Below are 22918 nucleotides of genomic sequence, written 5' to 3'. Positions count from 1 at the left end.
AGTCATTGTTTTGTGCACTGGGCACAATCATATTGAAATAGAAAAGGGCCTTCCCCCAAACTGTTGCCACAAAGTTGGAAGCATAGCATTGTCTAAAATGACTTGGTATGCTGAAGCATTAAGATTGCTCTTCACTTGTGATAAGGGGCCTAGCCCAAACCCTGAAAAACAGCCCCATGACATTATCCTTCCTCCACAAAACTTCATGGTTGGCATAATTCAGTCAGGTAAGTAACGTTCTCCCGGTATTTGCCAAACAAAGAATGCCATCTGACTGCTAAACAGAGAAGCATGATTCATCACTCCACAAAACATGTTTCTAGTGCTCCACAGTCCAGTGTTGGTGAGCTTTACACCACTCCATCTGACGCTTGGCATTGATCTTGGTGATGTGAAGCTTGCATGCAGCTGCTCGGCCATGGAAACCGATTCCATTAAGCTCCCACTGCACAGTTTGTTTGCTTACATTAATGTCAGTGGAAGTTCAGAACTCTTCAGATATGGAATCAGCACAGCTTTGGCGACTTTTACACACCATGCGCCTTAGCAGTTGTTGACCCCGCTCTGTGATTTTACGTGATCTTCTGCTTTGTGACTAAGTTGCTGTTGTTCCTAAATACTTCCACTTTCCAATAACATCACTTACAGTTGACCATGGAATATCCAGTATGGAATTAGTGGTCCAAGTGCAAAGTTTATAGCCCCCTTGTGCCTTTGCAAATCCCTGAGGACACCTTGCTAAAAGTATTAAGTATATCACACTTTTCAGAAGAGTAATATGGCAATAGTTGTTTTGATCTCATTTTAAAAATGCTTTGTATACTTGTATGCATGGTCAACCTATTGTGACAGCCCCCACCTACCATTGCTGGGATTTGCCTACCATCGTCTATCAACAATACTACATGAGGCTTCTTTCAGAATTTTGTTCCAGTGCCACATAAAGGTCTCAATTTGCCTTGCTCCTCATTATGTATATGTATCTTGTGTCTCTTGCCTCCTCCCACATGTGTCTATGTGTCTATTTCTATCTTCTCCTACTATCTCAGTTTCACCTTTGTGTTTGTCTCCTTCCAATTTTTCCTTTCTCCCTGTGTCCCCATATATGACTCTGACCAGCCCTGTTATATGTATGTGCATATTGCTTTGTGTGGTACTGTCCCTTTCTTTCTGCCCCTGTGTGTGTGTCTGTGTCTCTCTGTCCCCTTATATGTGTATGCCTTTCTTTCTCCCCCTTTGTGTGTATGTCTCTATACTTTTGTTCTCTCATCCCATCTGTGCCCCAGGTGAACACCGGGGGTATGTTTACTAAATTGCGAGTTTGAAAAAGTGCAGATGTTGCCTAAAGCAACCAATCAGATTCTAGTTATTTATTTAGTACAAACTACAAAATTAAAGCTAGAATGTGATTGGTTGCTATAGGCAACATCTCCACTTTTTCAAACCTGCAATTTAGTAAATCTAGTCCTTAGAGTGTTTTCAGTTGACCCGAACTCCCACCACCATAGTAAAATCACAATCTCCTGAAATCTGCAACTGTGCAGACATAGTATGCGGAAGCAGGTTGCTGCATGGAGACTTCTCACCCGGTGGAATGTGTGTGTGGCAGAGCAGGGGCACGGCCAAACACCGAAGCCCACTGTCCCTATTCCCCAACACCAAAAATGGCGGGGAGCAGACAACATGTTTGAGGGAAGATGAGTGGCTGTTAATAATGCTGTATATATATATGAGTGACACTGGGGTTTATTTATCAATAGTTCCCTTGCTCCAGCGAAAAGTAAGTTTTTAATAGCTGTAAACTATACTAACTATATTGGGCTTTTGGTTTAATGTTTAAAAAAACACATTAAATTTATTTAAAAAAGCTACAAAATTAATTCATTAAAAAAAATACTATATTCAAAGAATAAAGCATTTTTTAAATAAAATGAATCTATTATCGCCATCCTGAGTAGGCGATAACAGAACAGGTATTGCAGTGTTACAAGTACCACCACAATGCTTGTGAAATAGACATCCCCATTAAAACATTTGGTCGACAATTCAAGTTGCTTTTGCGCGTCAGAAATGCTCTGCGGACACCAGCTAATCATAAATGCCCCCTCACTGGCGCTAAGTGCACTGTCGCCACCACTTGAAGTTCATCACAATATTTCATCTTGCAACATGAAATCTCGTTTTCGTATTTGGATGCAGAACCATACTCATGATTGCAATGTGCCCACACCAGAGCAAGGAACACCCAGATTCACTCAGTTTCTCCCATAAGGTGCTTAGCCAGTGCTTACCTGTAAAAATGTGCACAATGACACAGAAATAGGCACAGGCTAACCTGTGGCTAACATTGTTTAAAATGATATAATCTATGGCACAGGTTTAAAGGTATTTTCTACCTTCAGATAATTTTACTTTATAGGCATGAACATGCCCTACGGCACCTTTACTAAATAAAATAATCATTTCCTTTTATCCTTCTGTTGTTTATCTCTATATATTTGTACAGTCATACAGGGCAATGAAAATAAATAACTGTGTGATGATATAAAAATATACCTTATAAGCCACACTAGAAAGCCAGTACAAAAAGACAACATAAGCAGCTGCATGAGAGCATGTACAAAACAATACATTAAATTCATCAGAAGATGGATATCCACTTTATCTGCTAGTACCTATAGCTGTCCTAGTGGTATAATAGGATCACCCCTCTACTAGGGGCAACAGTGATGCAGAAATGGTCACCAGACTAAGCCTAATTAAATTTTGCCCTTTTCGTAACAAGTAAGCAATAAGTAAACCTGGTACAGTACCACTAATTGTGGGTTCAATATCTTAACCATGCACGTAGCATTGGCACATGGTGAATATCACTAAACTGTGAGGTCAATTTAAATTTTCCATAAAGAAAACAAACTTCAATACCAATATGGTTACTGGGAATCATGACTAACAAAATGTTAAATTTAAATTTAGTAGTAATTGGTAATATTGGTATTATGTAATATTAACATATTAAATGATACTTTATACTAAATTTTAAATTATTGGTGGAGGAGTTAGTTAACGTCACTGTATCATCTAAATTGGATATGTTAAAAGTCTTCAATACATTGAAATGTAATTAAATATTTCAATAAGTTTAATTAGAAACAAAATAAACATTTGGATACTATATATTGTTTTCAATTAATATGCTTTTACTAGCATGCAGAATCACATTTCAGCCTGCAGGTGTCACTATTTCAATTGCAGTATACAGCTATTTTTGTCAGAATTATTTTTTTTTGTAGGACTAAAGCCTGTCGGAATTTTCATGATCGTTAATACCTACTCAATCCGGTTTATCAGCCATTTCTTATATAGTGTATGATTTGTGGGTCTAATCACAAGGGCAGAGGTTTAATTAGTGTCTTGCAATATGTTATTCACCTGTGCAGTATAGAAGAGATCCACACGAGAGATCTAATTGTCGGTTTCAGAACTTTTACATTCACTGATACCACTGGACACAGTGACTTGTACAGGCCAGTAATAAATAAAAATGTTTTACAAATCTATTTAGAAGTTCTAAATGATGCACATACAATACATCAATACTAGTAACCTTGTTTTCTTTTTGACAAGTACAATATATTGTACTGATTTGTTTTTGCTAAAACAAATGTAACAAAATGTATGATTCAATTAAAAACTATTTACTTAAACAACTTTACTTCAAAATCACAACAAAATATTTTCAAATATTTTTTTGAACAGAACTATTTTTATGTCACTTTTTAACCAACAATTATATTTTAAAAGAAAAAAATAACAGATTTAATAAATGCATATTATATATGACTTTTACACATAAGACGTTGCTGCAGCTATTAATAAAAGATGAATGAATTGGTTTGATGAAAACTATTATAGTTTTTTGTATATCGTGAATCGTTCTGCGAACTGAACATCTTTTAACTTTATGCTAGGTTCAGTTGAAGCAATCTATCATCTAAGTACTTAGCTCACTTATGCAGTTGCAGAATGATGTGGTTTTGCAATACTGCTTTCTAATGCAGATGTTCTTAACCATTTATAGGCCAGGACCCAAATTAAGTCTTTATCATAATAGTGTCTATAAAATGGCTGTACTGCTGTTAATAATATACACCTAATGTTGAGAAAATGAGATACTTTAGCAAATAAAATATGACAACAAATTAGTGTATGTTTTATTATTATTTCATATAAACAATAGATGATAACATTTTTATTTTATTTTAATGGCAAACAGATGCATTTTTTGGATTTTCTCCTTAGAGTAATACAAGACTATTATTCTTTAAAAAGTTAATACTTTAAATATTTCATGTTATGGAGTGTTGTACATTAAGGACCTCATTTAGAGTCGGACGCAAAGTCCGTTTATGAAGTGTAGGAGTGGGAGTGTTCCGTAGCTTGGTAGGGTATTACGAGTGGCAAGCAACCTCAGTTGCGTCCCTCTCTTAATACCCTATCGAGCTGCGAGCAGTTCCTGCAGCTAGCTAACCGCTTGCACCACCTAATTCCTGCCGCACAGCTTTAGCCCTGTTTTGACGTGTGTTCTGTCTGCGCCTCACTGTGACTGGGATTTATTTACATGGTCATGCCTTCACAATTCCGCGTTCCTCCCATTCTCTTGTAGTGAGTCGCTAGCTTTCGCAAGTGTTAATTGCGTCCAAGATGCAGGCGGATTTTGTGCTTTCAGCACATGCGTGTTAGTGGGGGTTTTTTAGCTGCGCCTAAAACGGACTTTGCGTCCGACTCTAAATGAGGTTCTAATTGTCTGCATTAATCATCATTGTTTCCTATGGAAAGCTTTCGTTAGCAACTGGGGAAATTTATGAAAGTGTCATGTGCTTCTGTTTTTGATTTTATAGAACATGCAAAAGATTTTACAAATTAAAGTGTTGACAGAAGCGCTGCTGGCAGAAAAAATGTGTTTCTGCTGGTGAAAGGTACTGGGTATATATATGTACAGAGTTTTCCTGGCTTAGTGTGGACATGAATGTACCTACTAATGCACCCACATGCTACAATTAAAAAAAATTATTTGCCATCATGATTATTTAAATGAGATTAAAGAGCTGGAGAAGGTACATTGACAGAGGGGTTCTCTCTATGGCAGGTGCTGCGGCAGAGCATTTTCCTCCCCACAACAGATTGTGCTTTTTTTATTTCCTCTGAGATAGCAGAAACTAGGTCAATATATTCGTCGCAATTCTCTTTGCAGCTTCCAGGTGCAATTCTAGGCGCATTTCCACCAATATAAAAAAAAAAACACGCAAAAGTGACACGTTGCAAAGACAGGCCTGATCTTTGCTCCTGGTTATTTTAAGACATGAATGTAATTCAGCAGTATTTAAGAAGAAAACCAGAACTGCTGCAATAATGAATGAGGCGGTCATAAATTAGTAGCAGTAAGAACTTTGAAGTGACATTTTAAGTCTTTTCAATATGCCCATTCAAATACTAACAGCAATCCCACAAAAGTAAGAACAAATTGGTTTAACAGGGGCAGTTCCCAAAATCTGAATGCAACTAGGAATGCCCAAGGTAGACAAATAGATGTATTAGCGCAAAATGTAACACTCTATTTGCAAATAACCTAGAAATAGTTATATGCATATAAAAAGCCAGTGCTACCTATAAAAATCATCATCATCAGCAGCATTTGTATAGCGTTTATATAATTCCACAGCGAACTCACATCAGTCTCTGCCCCATTGTAGCTTACAGTCTAAAATCTTTAACAGACATGCACACAGACTGAGAGAGACTAAGGTCAATTTAACAGCAGCCAATTAGCCTACTAGTATGTTTTTGGAGTGTGGAAGGAAACCAGAGCTCCTGGAGAAAACCCACGCAAACACAGGGAGAACATACAAACTCCGCACAGATAAGGTCATGATTGGGAATCAAACTCATAACCTCAGTGCTGTGAGGCAGAAGTGCTAACCACTAAGCCACCATGCTGCCCCAAAAATGGTTATTATAATAAAGTAGAGGATCCAAGAGAAAGAGAGCCTGATTTAGTTAAATACAATAGAAATGTTTGTGCACAATAGAGCATAAGAAAATGTGTAAAAAAAAAAAGTGCTGTAACCCATAGCAACCAATCAGATTATAAATGTCATGCTTCTAATACAGTTGAGAAAATGAGAGTAAACATCTGATTAGTTACCATGGGTTCCATCATTTTTTGGGGGTTTAGCAGTGGAACACTTTTCAAAAATAACCCCATTAACATATTCTACATTTAAATTATATGCAGGTGTGATATTCTAGCATGATCTTTTAGTGAAAGAGGTGTATTTCAGGTTTCTGAATCTGAAACCCGATAACCAAGAAACAGTATGGGACTAATTTAGAGTTAGGAGCAATGCAATGAAAAGGAGCAACTTTGCACCTGGACAAACCATGTTACAATGCAAAGTGTACAAATTTGCTTATTTTTTTGTACGCAAGGAAAATACTGGCTGTTTTTTTCATGTAGCACACAAACACTTGATAGCTTTATTTTTACACTAAAATTTAAAGTTGATCTATGACTTGCCGTCTCCCAACTACAAATCTGTCCCCACATTTTAAATTTACCTCCCCCTCCAATGCATTTTGTCCTTTTCTTTTCTTTGCTCCTGACTCAAAACCAGACCCTATGTGATTTATGACAGCAAAAAATCAGGACCATCTGCAGGTGTGATGGGCTATGGACATACTTTAATCACAATACAATGGATTGTGCCATATTTGCTCCACCTACTGACGTGCTACATTTCTAAATGGACTCAGTGCAGTGTACCTCCATGCAGCAAGAAGTCAATTCCACCATTTTATTTTATTTTTAATGTTGGAACCTTGACAAAATTAAAAGACTAATTTTATCACAGCAACATAATACATTCTTTAATTTGGTCATTATTTAGTGTCACAAATGGGTGGAGATAGCAATCAGTGGCATATCTGGCTTTAGAATTGTAACAAGCTACTAGTGTCTGACTTTATTAACTGTCACTCCAAGCACTGGCTACTCAGAATTCTGCCACCAGCTGTCTGGGTTACAAGGTTTTCCCATGTGTTTTATTAAATAATAACCAACATAAACTAAAAAAACAATATTTTGATGTGATAAATTTTTTATTGCTTTTTCACTGTAGTTCCCCTCGAACCTTGTTCCACTTGTATAAAGGACACACTGGTAATATATTGTAAGGGCCTCCATACACTCCCCAATGGTGAAAACCTCACATATATACATGGAACTTTGATAGGGAAGATGGGGCCCCGGCTGTGTGTCCCAAATAAGCTGCACCCTCTCTACCTACGGTTGTTACAGCGTTTTCTTTGACAGAACAGTGCTTTAAATGCTGTTCAGTTTATGTGTTCAGCAGTGAGTATTATACATATGCAGGGAAGGTTTTTAATATGAGACCCTGAATATACATTTGTTTCACATGCTAGCGCTAGCGGTGCTAGGGACTCACCTACAGGAGATGCCTTGACATTGGCAGGTGAGCTTATCCCAACATAGCTGTATTGTGCACAAATTTCTCCTATTTATCTATATGCTGACACATAATGATTTATATATTGTTTGTTTTAGAGCACCAAACTATAGTTTCTTTAAAATGCTTAACGGTTGATGTTCCTATATAACATAACGTCTCTTATCCTCTTAACATTTGACTTAGAATAATTGACAGCAGACGCAATTTTGGCAAAATAAAGGAGTTTACTTTGGTACCAAAAAACTGTACGGTAAAGGTGAAAACAGCGGGCAGTGCAGAAAGGCCCAAACTGGATATCCCAACGCGGGTCAACTACCCTTTGGATATTAAACAACGTGAGTAACATTTTCACACAGGTGCACATGCCATCCTTCACCTCCAACGGGATCAGTTATCCCGGCCAATCCAGAACCCGCAACCCCTCTGGGCTAAAAGAAGCGCAACCACAAGCCGACACACAGGGGGTACTTACACCGAACTATAGCCGACTCTTCGAACGGAAATAGGTTCAGAATGCCCCAAACCAACGTAATGTGTGCCCACCAAGCATTGGCCGCCAAATGAACAGTGTTTTTCAGCAACAAAAAAATAACTATCCGGGACTTCCAAATTTACAGACACCAGGAAGTGATAGAAAAAGGGAAAAAATTGGCAAAAAAATAGAAACCATCACAAAATTCCAGCTCCAGGTACGAAGATCCATCCAGACCAGGGAGGGTGGGCGGTCAATGTCCTCGATCCTAGATCCTGCTCTACCCATCACTCTTATTAACTGACCCTTAGCCCTTCCCCAATGACAAACCAATGGGCCTACTCCCATACCCTGCTAGATTTTTAACCATTAGAGAGGTGCACTTTAGCTATGAAAACAACCTCAGCTTATAATTTCCCTTGTGCTTAATTCAGCCATGATTTTATTCAACTGATCATATTTCCTTAATTTAAAGAAGTGCACCTTCTTTCTACTAATTTATACATATCCTATATATATATGAGGGATTTGTTTGATAAAACACAAGGTGGAACCCCTTTACAATCCTCGAAAATCCCGGATTTGCCTCTAATAATTTGTGTAAGATAATATTACAAAACAGCAGAAGGTAATTTGACAAACTGGACATTTTTATACACAAGCATCAATAGTATACATTATCTTTTATTATCATATGTTAATTACATAAGTTATACTTACAATGGACCAATATGGTATAAATAAATCTTACATATGGTATGTAAGAATAAAATTATTTCACTGTGTTTACAAATATGTATGCATATCTATGCATGGGTATGTGCTCATGTAGACATATAAATATATACAGTGGTGGAAGTGGCGGTATGAAAAATGTAATGGGAATGTAGGTAAATGGAATTTGATAGCTTTACAATGAAGACAGTAGGGGAAGTGGTGATATGACATACCACAGTATACACCCCCACTTCCACCACTGAATGTATACATATATATAATACAAACATGCCTCCATTAAAAACAAAAAATTGTGTCTCAAATATGTAGAAAAAAAATCTTTACATTGTAATACAAAAAGATCACATATTTTTTAATATTAAGTTGAAATATGATTCACAATTGATTTAAATAAATACAGTTTTTTTTACTTAAAAGTAGGACTGTATTAACCATACAGGCAAACTAGGCACACATACAAGGGCAGTTTTATAACTTTTGTAATTTTTTTATTTTCTTCGTTACTACTTGGTCTTCACCGGCCACCTATTTGAGAAGTTGTAAAGTAAGAGGGACATGAACATTTGAGGTCATTATAGTCAGTATCAACTTTATTTATAGCCCTGCTTAATGGCCAATACATCTGGTATAAGTTTACCTCAAATCAAATGAAATTTAACACCTTAAAATGAACTTGGTTACATATAAAAAGAGAAAAGATTCAATTACAAATGTGTATTTCTCAGTCTACAAGGACCACAGACAGTCAATAGTCAGTCATTTACCTGTGCAGCAGATAGGCAATACTGTTTTCTCTATATGATTATGTTTATGTCTACCATATATTGCAATTAATCTGACCTATAACACTCAAACATATGAACTGCCTGATCATGTTATAAATAGGCTTAACATCCCTACATTTATTCAAAAGCAAATTCCCCATTTGAATATCTAAGCAGCCAGCTCACCGTGCTGAAGAGGAATGGTCGCACCTGAGGCAAGTTGTGCACCCCCAAAACACTTTTTTCCATACATTCGTACTTAAGTGAACAGAAAGAAAAACAAACTTTGTAAAAAGATGGGTGTTATACAATGGGTCTTTCAAAATAACATGCAAGCTTATTCAATATAACAAGGCATTTTGCAAATTTCACATATACATTCTACATGTAAATGTTCTTCTCTGATGTAAGTTGAGATGTTTAGCAGAACTTGGGACTCTTTTTACATCTGCTAATCAGATGAGTGCAAACTAACGTTCTCTGTTGTAAGCCATGTCAGAATATAAAGCCTGGTTGCAAAGTCCTTCAATAGACAGGGTGTAAAAATATCACTCACAATCATATCTTTATGGCTAATAGCTTAGTTTGCCACTAGTTCCTGAATTGTATACTTGTGGATGCTGCTAGTAGCTTTGTCAATATAAGATGACTTGTATTTTAACTAAGTGGACCTTTAATTAAGCTCTGCGCAACTATATATATATTTATATATATATATGTATATGTATATATATATATATATATATATATATATATATATATACATATATATATATATGTATATATATATATATATGTATATATATATATATATATATATATATATATATATGCAACTTCAACTTATCTGCATATTTTATTTGTATTATGCATGGTATAAACATACAGGAGTATTTTAAACAATTAGGGGTCTGTTTATCGAGAGTACTTTTTAACGTGCAGTTTATTATAATAATGTCACTTGGGCAGCTGGGCGATGCTCAGATCCCTGGTGATACTAGCTGGTAACAGTAAGACCCCTCTTATTATTTGACAAGTCAGTCCTGGGACCCTGTGTGCATGCTTGAGCTGGAATGCCAGCTTTTGTTGCTATCTGGGACTGGAAGTCCGGACCCGGACATGGGCTTCTAGTACTAGATTCTACAAAATAAATATATTAGTGTTTTAAAATAAAAAAAAAACAAAAAAACAAAACAAAAAAAAACAAACAGAAACAAATGTTTTATTTTAATAGTAAACCATTTCTTCATGTGGGCATTCCTTGCTAATGCCATCCTGAGTACACAATTACCGCTGCTGTCCTTGGCTCTTTGCATGGGGAAGCAGTGCAGGTGGCCCCAGTGATGGCTACCTACCTGCAGTAGCTATCTGGGGGCTTTGTTAAAAGTAGGGAGAAGCCCTAAATCCTGAGAACAATCTGTTTGTCAAGGATTTAAGGTTTATCTCCCTTTAATAAATAAACCCCTTATTTTCCATCAAAGAATAGAAATTAACATCATTTCCATACATGACAGAAATGTAGCTGTATTTTAGATAACAGTATACACTTTTCTTTATCTTTATACATTTTTGTTCAAATCACAGTATAGCTCTTCAAGGAACTCATAATCCGGGCTGGTGCTACCATTAGGTGGCTTTGGGCACCAACATTGTCAGGACATCTAAAACACTGATCATGCCACTTATTTAGTGTTTTTATTTTTCCTTGTGGTGCACCTGCACTGAGCCTCAGTTGTCCTTGGGATTTAAACTAAGCACTGACATATTGACTGACATTGGGGAGGGGTGTGTTTAACTAATTAAATTAACCGGAGTTCATTCCGTGCACTTCCCACCTTGAGCTGTAATGCTGCAGGCTGCTGCTCATCCATCTCAGTGATAAGCCTGGGAGTGTGTCATACGCTATGACATCCCAGCTTACTGCAACAATTCCAGCCTGTCACTGATACAGAGGAGCAGTAGATGGCAGCATCACAGGTACCGCTGACACTAACATCTCCCCTCTCTGCCTGCAAACACCCCCCCCCCCCATATGTTCCACCACACAAGGTAAGAAGCTGTGGGTGGAAGCACTTAAGAAAGGGTGAGTGGTACCTACAACCCTTCCATTGGCCCTGCCCATAATCACTATTTAACCATACTTGCCAACTCTCTTCTGTGAGCTCTCCAAAGCTGCCGTGTCCTGGGGGCATGGCCACATGAATTGCGTCATCCTGGCCCGCCCCTCTGTCAAACTATACCAATACAGAGGGTTGGGCCAGAATGATTTCATTAACCCCGCCTCTGCCCACTTCACTAACGAAGTGGACAGAATGCGGGAGGTTGCCCTGCTCTATCGGATGCCTGGGAGAACTCTCAAAAACTCCTGAGCATTCCGGCAGAGAAGGCAACTTAACCGTCTTTTGAGAGGCTGGCTGTCATAGAGCAGATATTTCTATTTTATGATAACCTTACTATGTGGAAAAAGGAAGATTAAATATGTATGAAATTTGTATTAAAATATAAGTATTATAGGAGTGTGCTGCTTAGTATTGTAACATTAAAAACATAAAATCTCATTTTCATTTTTAAGGTGTTAATTCTTCAACCATTTTAAAGTATATATGTAAGCTTGAAATATAAGTAAATGCTCAGAGGCACAAAATGAAAATGACTTCATTAGCATACATTTTAGAGGAAAACGCCTTTGATGTTTTGCATAAATATATTTTAAACTAATATGCTAAAATAGAAAAAATGCAAGTGAATGTTAAGTGCTTTAGTTCTGTGAAATTGCTATGCTAAGCACTCTATTGTCAGCTGACACTCAAGGGTTAAAAACTACATAATGTCCGTGACAACAATTGCCTATTTGGTCCAGGAATCACTAAAAATGGTAAAAAATTGGCAGTTCTGGGGACTTGCAGCTGCCAAATGATTGTGCCGATTTCTTCTTTTTTTTCTACATTTTTTAAGTGAACTTTTACATATTGTTAAAACTTCAGCCAATCAGTTTATTGAAAACAATGATTAACTTTCTGTATAGGCAATGCTACATTTGATATCAGACTGTGATTATTATATGAATGATACATTTAAATTGACAATAATATCTAAAGCTTTGTAATTCATATTGTTTCTCAGAATAAATATATTGATTCTATTGCACCATTAGATAGATATTGGTATGTAATTGTGTGTGGCTGTTTAATTTATGTGCTTAAATATACATACATGCATGATTAGATACTCTTTGAATAAACAGATATTCATGTATCGTTCATACATATATAATTATATCAGTATGACTAATCTCAATGCAAAGGTAATACGATTCTATATGGAACGTGTCATAAAAATCACCCATTTGGTTTCTGCTTTCATATATAAGCAGGACTTTTTCCCCCAGTAGAACTGTACCAACTTTCAAGAGTCATTAATAATTATCGCCTTGTGAGTTTGTGAGTGCAGAATTGTGTACGTTTATCATTGCTCTCATATACCCATGCACGCGTATACACATATGTATGCACATTTTTATATACATATGTAAATATATAAACATACATTTCTAGACATTCTACAATGCTTAGGCTGACACTTACATCCACAGCCAATCAAATTGTGTGTCAATGGACATCATAATTTATTTCATTTTAACTAACACCCTTTTTTGTGCCTTTTATTCTAACAGTTACACTGGTGTTGTTTGTTATTACTTACTATGTTAATACAGTACATATATTTTCAAGCGTGACAAAGTTTCCCTGAAACGTATACACAATCCTTGGTGCAAGCTTATTTTTACCTAGTTTGAACCTTATTTTAAAATGTACAATCAGTGTGTCCCTTTTTCCTGCTTTAACTTCTGTATTCCTATAAGGAACTTATCAAGAGAATGCAATTCTAAAATAAACACTATTAACACTGATACAGCTACATATAGTTGGATATTTTCTACTAAGAAGAAATTGTGTGTGTGTTTGTATATGTGCTTGGATATATATATATATGTAGATAGCTAGTGTGTGCATGCAATAATTATCCATGCATTATTACTATTTCACAGTTACTAATTTATGAATGGAATGTAGGTAAGAGTATAATAGTGCGACAGTATATTAGAATTTCTAACACAACACCTGAAACCTCCAGCACCAGAGGAGACATATTACACTTTACCCTGCAAGGAATATCTCTCCAGTGAACTGATTCTGCAACAAAGTGTGAAATCAGGGGCTCCCTGTCACTAAGAGATCTGCAGGCCTAAAGTACAAAAGTTTTTAAGGCAGACATTATCCACATTACATAGAACTGCTGACAGACCAGATTGCTAGGAACAGTTAAATAACAACTAATTACATAGGCATGCAGTTATTTTACATACGGTAGAAGTGGTATTTGTGGGTTACCCTAACTACACCATGGTCGCATTGCTGTGCCATGTGATCACATTTGACCTTTGAACCCTTTGCAGGATGTTGCCTTAACACCTAAGTGTGAGGCTGCTTTTAAATATTCATACATCCATTGGACAAACTCAGACCCTGTTCTCAACTTCTATTCTTGATCAGTAATGATGTGGTACCCATAACTATGAAGCAGTAGTATATTTTTCTTTTAGTGATAATTGCAATGACTATGTATACACTGTGTCTGCAGATTATAGTACATACTGACTACCTGTTTACATGTCTTTCATCCCAGAACAGACACACTGCAGTGGCAGCAAAGTAGCTTACTCAATTCTTTAAAAAATAAAATATCAGTGCTTTGATATACACATAACAGAACTTTAACACAAAAATATATGTTCCTCATTAAAATATGGAAGGCCTTTTTTAAAAACAGCTATTTAATTATTAAAGCATGAAATGTTGGCCTGTACATATGTGCATTGGTCATTTAAGTGCAATTTAAGTTTACATCACTACAGGATATGCTGGACACATCCAATAGAATTCAATACAATTCTAGTACTAATCTGAAAACATTTTATAGCTATGGTTATATTTGTATCTGTGTGTTTCATGTAAAGTACATTTCTTTGGAAACCATCGTCTTGGCATTGTAATCGACAGGGGCAGTTTGATCCTTCCTCAAAACAATAATTGTTCGGGTCACTAGAAAAAGTAACTGTCCTGTGCAGTGCAGCCTGATGCTGCTGCAGAACCTCTTTGTGATCTTCATGAAGTTATGCCTATTTGTTTAGTCACAAGCAAAACATTGATGGGGCACATATGTATCCAAAGAGGTTGTATGTAGATCAGAGTGAGGCCTACTGATTACCTCATTTTTATGTCATTACAATTCATATACCCTCTAGTCAAAATATGCTACCAGATTGCTTTGGCCTACCAATGTTGTCAATAGATGTTCCCGTGACTTCGAATTTAGTTGCAGATGCATTAAAACATCACTTACACAACTATTGCTCTCCATGCAAAATTGACACAACTAGAAAAGTATTACCTAGCAGATTATTGCATTACACAAATTCTGCAGCTGCCCCGTACACTCTTTCAAGGAGCAAGCCAGTCAAACGTCAGTGAGCATTTTGGTTATATTTACATAGTTTGTATTTCCTAAGGTGCAATTTGCAGTTGTTAAGTTCTTCTCTCTAAAATCTTCATTGCTATGATTAACTCCTTCTTGGATCTCCATGTATTCAGACTTACTCAGTGTGGAGGCACTTCTACTTTTTTGAAGGTCAGGGGAAGATGGGATCTTTGGACAGCTGGTTACTTGCAAATATTGTGCTTGTTCCTCACCCTCTGTCTCTCTGTGATAGAAGTAATTGAAGTTGGATACTATAACAGGAACAGGTAAGGCAATGGTTAACACGCCTGCAATTGCACAGAGGGAGCCTACTATTTTGCCACCTATTGTTGTAGGGACCATGTCTCCATATCCTACTGTTGTCATGGAAACCACGGCCCACCAGAAGGCATCTGGGATGCTGGGAAACTGAGATTCTCTCTCATCAGCTTCTGCAAAATACACAGCACTGGAGAAAAGAATTACACCAATAAAGAGGAAAAATATTAAAAGGCCTAATTCCCTCATGCTCGCTTTGAGTGTCTGACCTAAAATCTGAAGGCCTTTTGAATGCCTAGAAAGTTTGAAGATCCTAAATACTCTAACCAATCTTATAACCCTAAGAATTGCTAAAGACATTGCTTGCTGACCTTGCTGCGCCTCTTCAGTTTTTTCTGCCAGTTCTGTACCTAGCGTTATAAAGTATGGAATAATAGCCACTATGTCAATAATGTTCATAATATTGGTAAAAAATCCAGCTTTGCTTGGGCAGGCAAAAAAACGAACCAAGAACTCAAATGAGAACCATATGATGCAAAGTGTCTCAACAATAAAGAACGGGTCTGTGAATGTATTTGATTGTTGGTATCGAACTGTACTATTGGAGTATGGATAATAATTGACTGCACTCCCATGCATGTCTTCATTTTCATCTCTAAAAACAGGCAATGTTTCAAGGCAAAAACTCACAATCGAGATCAATATCACCATAACTGATATAATTGCTATAATCCTGGCTGGGCCAGAGCTTTCAGGATATTCAAAGAGAAGCCACACTTGTTTCTGGTACTCATTATCTGGCAAAGGGCGTTCTTCTTCCTTAATATAGCCTTCATCCTCTCTAAAAATCTCCATGGCTTCTTCACCAAGTTCATAGAACCTTATTTCCTCTGAGAAAATATCCAAGGGCACGTTCACAGGTCTCCTTAACCTACCGCCAGACTGGTAATAATATAAGATGGCATCAAAACTTGGTCTGTTCCTGTCAAAAAAATATTCATTCCTCAATGGATCAAAGTATCTCATCCTCTTTTTTGGATCCCCCAGTAATGTTTCTGGAAACTGAGATAAGGTTTTCAGCTGAGTTTCAAATCGAAGTCCTGAAATGTTAATAACGACTCTCTCACAACATTCGTGATCAGGTTCAGGATCATAACTGTCCTGTGGATGACCTGGCAAAGCTGATGCTTCATCTGTGGGATCTCCAGTGGCAACTGTCATAGTTGTGGACCAAATAAGTGTACAGCCTGGTTCTTCTGTTTGGCTGTTGGAAAGTAACCACAGGAAGCAATAGGTAAATATTTGCACTCAGGATAAGAAAGGTTTTCTGGAAATGAGAGGTATATAACCTCTCACCTAGAAAAGAGGAGAGAATAATTACAATAAGGGTCATTTATTTTCATGATACATGATAGAGAGACTGCTAGAGATGTTTTGCAAAGAAAAGCTCAGAGGAGACCATAGGCACTGAAGAAGATGAAGGGGTTAAAATGCTCCATAGATCAATGCATATATCTCTGGGGTGTTGCATGGATTAAAGGTATGCATCCTCAGCCTGTACTACAGCAGAAAATATGCAGTATTTTAGGGCAGGGTTTTACTGCTGTCCAGTTGCTCTCAACTCATATGAGATCCCAAGAGCATCACAAGTAATATACATTTCAAGGACAGAAAAGTGATACTAAAATGCTTCCTGTATGCAATGCTGTATATAATTAGTTCTGTCTAATTTGTTGTAGGCATAACATCATCTGAAGAATTTATTTATGTAACAATATGTATATTATATGTGTATATTTTAAAATAATAAAAAAAAATGTACAGGCTTAAATTATTCATTAAAATAAGAAGCATTTATGTTGAAGGCAGAGACATATTCTATAGCACTGTACAGTGGGATTCTTAATTGCTTGATCAAAAAATGTTTGTACCTCACAGGGTAATGATAGATGTTAAGAATGTTAACATACTACAGGATATAGATATAGATAATGCAGCTTTGTTTTGGATTTTTTAAAATACATTATAAAATGCACCAACAAGTGAAACATGGCGAAAATCCTTAAAGGTCTTTAAGGAGTTAAACATGTAAGACAGTAATAATAAAATGTCTGTGATTAACAAAATACAGTATGTTGGCTAAATTAGAAACACTGACAACCTGTGTGAAAGCAATGAATCAAGACATTACCTTGAGAAACAATCCTCCAGGTTTCTTAGTAACCAGACTAGGTAGAATCAGTTCTCCGGGGAATACAATGAAGGAAAACAGGTTTTCTGGCATCCTATAAATTTGTTTGTCCTAATAGTTCAAAAAAATGTAATCAGCTGACTCTAAAATGGGGGATTCCTTGGTAAGAGGAGCTCATTGTTCTTGAAGTGAAAGGACAGGATTAGTCTGGCAGGTTCCTTTACTTGAAAGCCTCTGTTTAAAGCATATAATGTAATAGATGGAAGATGCTAAGCTCAGCAAAAAAAAAAAAGATCTGGAGTCCTCAGGAGGTGTGACGTTGCCTGGTGGTAAGGACTAAAAAATAGGTGCTAGGTAAAGCTGGTACATCATGAAACATCTGCAGAGACCCAGTTTCCAGATGCAGTAGTCACACAGCCTTCCCCCTTGTCAGCCTGCGTTATGATGCTTCGCTATTCTGCACTGCAACAAAACAAGAGGCAGCATTCACAGCACATCCCACATTACAGGGAGAGCTGAAATAGATGCAATATAGGAAGGAATTCACATAGCATGAAACATCTCAGAATGGAGGCAAACATATTAAAAGACACACATATGTGTGTGTGTGTATACATATATCTACTTAAACTTCTGTGTGATAATAATAAATGGACAGTTGCCTCATTCATTATACTGTATATCTTGAAACCAGAAAATGCTCCACATTCTTATAAAGACACTAAAGTTCAGAGCGCGGATAATGTGACCCATCATTGAATGAGCATTCAAACAAATATCCCCATTATGAATACATTCTTTATGACTGCAATGCAACGGTGGAAGTAGGACGCTGCCCTGGAATATGGAGTGTGCGTTATTAATCTGTTAACTTTTATATTTCCAGATAGCAAAGGCAGAAGTTGCTCTACAAGTGTAAACAGTAAAATAACAGACAACCATAATGCCCTTCTGCCCTTCATCTTCATTAGGCATTTATTATGATAAATTGGTGTTTTACATTCAACATTATATATATATATATATATATATATATATATATATATATATATATACACTGTGTGTGTGTGACTTTGAACACGCCAAACCTCAATGCAGGGGCATTGCATGCCATATATCTAATCTCGCACTCTTCTCTGAGGATGCTGTTCTTCCCCACCCTTAAGAGCAGTAAAATAGGCTTTTTGTCTCCTGCCCAGGTCACACAGCTCATAGAGAAGACAAATGAAATGTGTATTCAAGTGTATTCTGCATAACAAATGAGCTGCCTGGGTATTGAGCCTTGACTCTGGATAGGTTTACTGAGAGTAGACAGCAAGCTGACATTTGATCCATAGCAAAAGGAATCTTAGCAAATCTAATACTCTGCCTACTGCATGTTCAAGAAACACCCTGCTGTAAATGTGTCATTGGGAAGAGCACCATATTTATAGTGCAGATACATTAACTCTAAGATATTCTGCACTATGTATAGAATCATTGTGAAGCCTTTTTTTTCCCACAACATTGCTGACGTTAGAATAGGGAGATCCCAAGTTCAACCCCCTTCTCTCTACCATTTCACTGCTGGGGATGCCGGTAAATGCATTGATTTGATATGCAGCGAGTGTCGTGCATTGACCTTTCACACGATTCAGAGATCCAGCACTTCAGGGGTTAAAGTAAACCCCTCTAGTCTCCTACCTACAGCAGCTACACTGCTAGTTCTTCACAGCAACAGGGATTTCAGAATTAGTCTGGGGACAGGTAACGCACAACACAATTTCATTACGCAGTCCACTTTCAAAAAGAGCTCCTACATTTTATTCCTTACATTTCAGAAGTCTTGTTTCAGGTTATAGAATTTTTTTAATACACTAGGCTATTGTCTCTCTATTCAGTGGGCACTCCAGCAATCCCCTTTTCTATCCATCACCTCCCTTTCCTAATCACCAGAGAGATAGTACATTCCTTACAGTCCCCTGCACAGAAGGCTGGAATTTCCCTATTGAGTATAGTCTACAGATCCTATTAATGAGACATGTTTTTATGATTCAATAGCAGCCTGGACACCGAAAAAACTAAATTTGGGATGTCAGTTGATATGCATGACACATTTGTTTGAAACACATGTCCTAGGTTGTTTGAACAGGATGACAACTATGATACAAAACAACGCATGTGTACACATATAATGACATGCGTATGTGAAAGCGTTTTGTATGATCACAAATCTCCACTGCAATTTTAATATTTGTGTACATTTCACTTCCCATAACATGATAAAGGATGTTGCAGCTGTCTTCATAATTAAGCCACCACCTGTAATGAATGTTCGTCTTTGTCAATGTATTCCTCTGTTGCAGGAAATTGGTTAAATGTTTTATGCATTAAGCAGCGACACAACAATGGCCCTTGTACCCATAATTTACTTTTCTATGCAAATGGCCTTAAATGGTGTTTCATCAGAGCAGCATGCACAGTGTTAATGCTAATGAGCCATATTACAGACAGTTGTCATCCGTATTATACTTGCTACTACAAATTATTTCGTATAAACTAGGATGGGTTACAATCTCCATGCAATGAAGTAATTACCATGTTTGATTTACCCTTTTCATTCAAAATCAGAAGCATCCATTTTCCCAGTTTGTGGTAAACCTTTACTTAATGGGTGGGGGGGCAGAAGCATACAATTGGTTCTGCAGTAAGACATGCAGTGCATACATAAAGACTTCACTGCACTGTATTATCTCTCCCTACCTGACGGTTTGACTAAATGACAGCAGCTATCCTATCAGTACAATAAAATGCAATATCCATGAGGTGTTGGTGCTGCAAAGTAATGCTTCTTTCCCTTATTAGCAAATGAATAAAAGCAAAAATGTTTTGAACATGTAGATAATTGATTATTGAATTTAAAAGTCTGACACAGTATTTGTGGTAAATGGAGCAATGAGCGTTTAGGCAAAAATAGTATAGGTGCCTAAAATCCCCTTCTGTATCAAAAATACTGAATAGATTGTTTAAAGATACACTTTGTAGAATTGACATTCATTAGCATATTACATTTTGTCTGTGGTGTTTCTGTAGTAAAAGATAAACCATTCTGTATATAAATTACTTATTAAAATCTATTGTTCCCAACATTTTAAAACATTTTACTAATGAACAGAAGGTAATTCTGACACACGTTTGTATGGCCGGTCAGCATTTTATTTAATTTGTATGAAAAGTACCTGAATACTCATCGGTCAATATTTTTCAAACAAAAAGTGGAAAAAGGAGAAAACAATTCAAGCAACACAACTCGTATTATTACATTTAAATATGCTTTAATTACTTTAGGGTGCAGACCTTCAAATGTATTGCAAGTCCTTACTGATTAAAGTGCATGGCTTAGTAGTCATTGACATACAGGGCAGTGCTGGAGACATTGGGCCTAAGTCATTAAGGAGAGCAAAGCAAAAAACAATATTCAGTTGCTCCTGGTCAAGCCATGTTACAATGTAAGAGGTGCAAATTAGTTTATTGTTTTGCATGTAAGGAAAATACTGTTCATATAGCACACAAATATTTTTATACTGAAATTTAAAGTTGATCTAGGACATGCCCTACCCCAACTATAAATCTATCCTCACATTTTAAATTTACCTCCCCCTCCAGTGCAACATGGTTTTGCCCAGGTGCAAAGATACTCCTTTTGTATTCTTTGCTCTCCTTAATGACTCAGGCCCTGTATGTATATATCCATAAAAACACATATAATAGGAATAGTTAGTGATAACAGAATGTGTGCTGTATAGTTGGTCCATATTGCAAATTAAAGACATTGTCAAGGACAAATTCTTAACATGTTGTGCTGTCCTTGGAAGTTAAGGACATTTTTCAATTGTTCAGAATTCTATGTACTTATAGAAGTGTCACAAATATTCATGAACTGATTTTCCTAACTTTAAATGATAAAAGCCATGATAAGGAGTTTCTTATTTTTTTTGCAAGTGTTGGAAAGCTCAGATGATGTAGAGAACGTAAATACCTGGATAAATGGAATGCCAAAGTTATACTGACAACAAGGGCTGCCAACCAGGAATGTCTCATGAAGACTTTTTGATGAGATTGACTCCTTGCTTTCAAAATTGATGTTTTCAGTCAGATCTGTACTTACTTGCTCTTTCAAGGAATGCACTGATATTATTTTATATATTATTGCATTTGCTAATGGTCTACAACCAGAGTGCTCAAAATGTAGCCTAGAGGTCACATTCCAGCAACCAAGGGTATTTTTGAGGAACATATATCAACAACGGTTCTCGGTGGATTTGCAGTTCCATGCGTTATCATTAGTTATCATTACCATCGTTCACTGGTTGAAATGGCCACAGTAATGTCTTGCGATGTAAGTGCAGTTGTAGGCAGAAAATAATTAGCATAATTAAATGTGCAGTGGAACCAAATTTTTTCTGTTCATAGATGACCTGCAGTTTCTTTGGGAATGCTTGGCATGAAACCATGGGAAGACTTGTATTGTGTCTCCCTGGTCACATCCTACTGAAGACATCCAAAGTGACACCACAATGACTTCTCCAGGTTGCACTAGCAAAGTGGAATCATAGCTTCTGTCCTGGGAAATCATGAAAATAATATGGTATAACTTTATTAGTCATCAGGTGGACAGAAACCTGTCACTGACAGCCCATTTCCGGTGCAGTAAGACAAATGAAACCGGAGCTTCCTTCTTGTCAGCATGTTTAGGTACAGTATAACCCGGCGGAACTTAAGATAGATGTAGATTGTAGATAATTCTCAGCTAGTTTAAAAACTACTTAGAAAAATAGGTGAATATAACCATTCTACAAAAAACATGCTGGAAAGCAGATATTCAGTCTTAGGTATATTATTTCAACTAACCTTCTGGTAATACTTGGTATACATATTAAAAGGGTATACTCTACAAAAGAGGAACAGCAAAGTTCACATTGTTCCAAATTATTTTTGCAAATTTCTGACATCTTGTCATTCCTATTTAAGGTGTAAATGAAATCACTATTTTGTTATTGGTATTCATCTCCTGCTTGTCTGTGGTTATAGTTTATAAATTGGTGACGGGAGAACAGCTTGCAGTTAATCAGATCATCATAATGTTCACAGCAGTACATAGTATTTTAGGGGATAAATGTGATAGTCTTGTCGGAGGTAATGATCTGTCCACGCGTGCGATTGTGTAAGTACAAGATAGGCTGCATATGTATATGCTTATGAACAGTGTAATGATGTGTCAAGAAGAGGGGAGGCAAGCAGAATTCAATTAACTGACAATTAAATATTAGTAGCCCCCAACAGCAGAATTGCTGTGAACTTATGGTAACAAAAGAAGAAGGAGGTAACAAATGCTGGAGAGTGCAGAGCTTACTGGGGGCCTGGGTACAAAGGTGCAGCAAATACGTAA

At 36.8% G+C, this 22918-nt stretch overlaps 1 protein-coding gene across 1 annotated transcript; it reads right to left on the bottom strand.

Moving 5' to 3' along the window:
- Positions 1 to 10341: 10341 nt before the first annotated feature.
- On the bottom strand, positions 10342 to 17916 carry LOC142139061 (potassium voltage-gated channel subfamily A member 2). The gene is made up of 2 exons (XM_075196328.1): positions 17491 to 17916; positions 10342 to 16655 (listed from the first exon to the last, which is right to left on the bottom strand). The coding sequence occupies exon 2, from the start codon at positions 16518 to 16520 to the stop codon at positions 15021 to 15023; it is 1500 nt and encodes a 499-aa protein (XP_075052429.1). The 5' UTR covers positions 16521 to 16655; positions 17491 to 17916; the 3' UTR covers positions 10342 to 15020.
- Between the last annotated feature and the right edge of the window lie 5002 nt (positions 17917 to 22918).

This window comes from Mixophyes fleayi, chromosome 2 (genome assembly GCF_038048845.1).
Source record: "Mixophyes fleayi isolate aMixFle1 chromosome 2, aMixFle1.hap1, whole genome shotgun sequence".
Lineage (NCBI taxonomy): Eukaryota > Metazoa > Chordata > Amphibia > Anura > Limnodynastidae > Mixophyes > Mixophyes fleayi.
This window is presented reverse-complemented; position numbering and strand designations above follow the sequence as displayed.

What these genes read in the sequence shown, in the direction of transcription:
- LOC142139061 (XM_075196328.1), bottom strand. Translation starts at nt 16,520, where the DNA reads ATGACAGTTGCCACTGGAGATCCCACAGATGAAGCATCAGCTTTGCCA.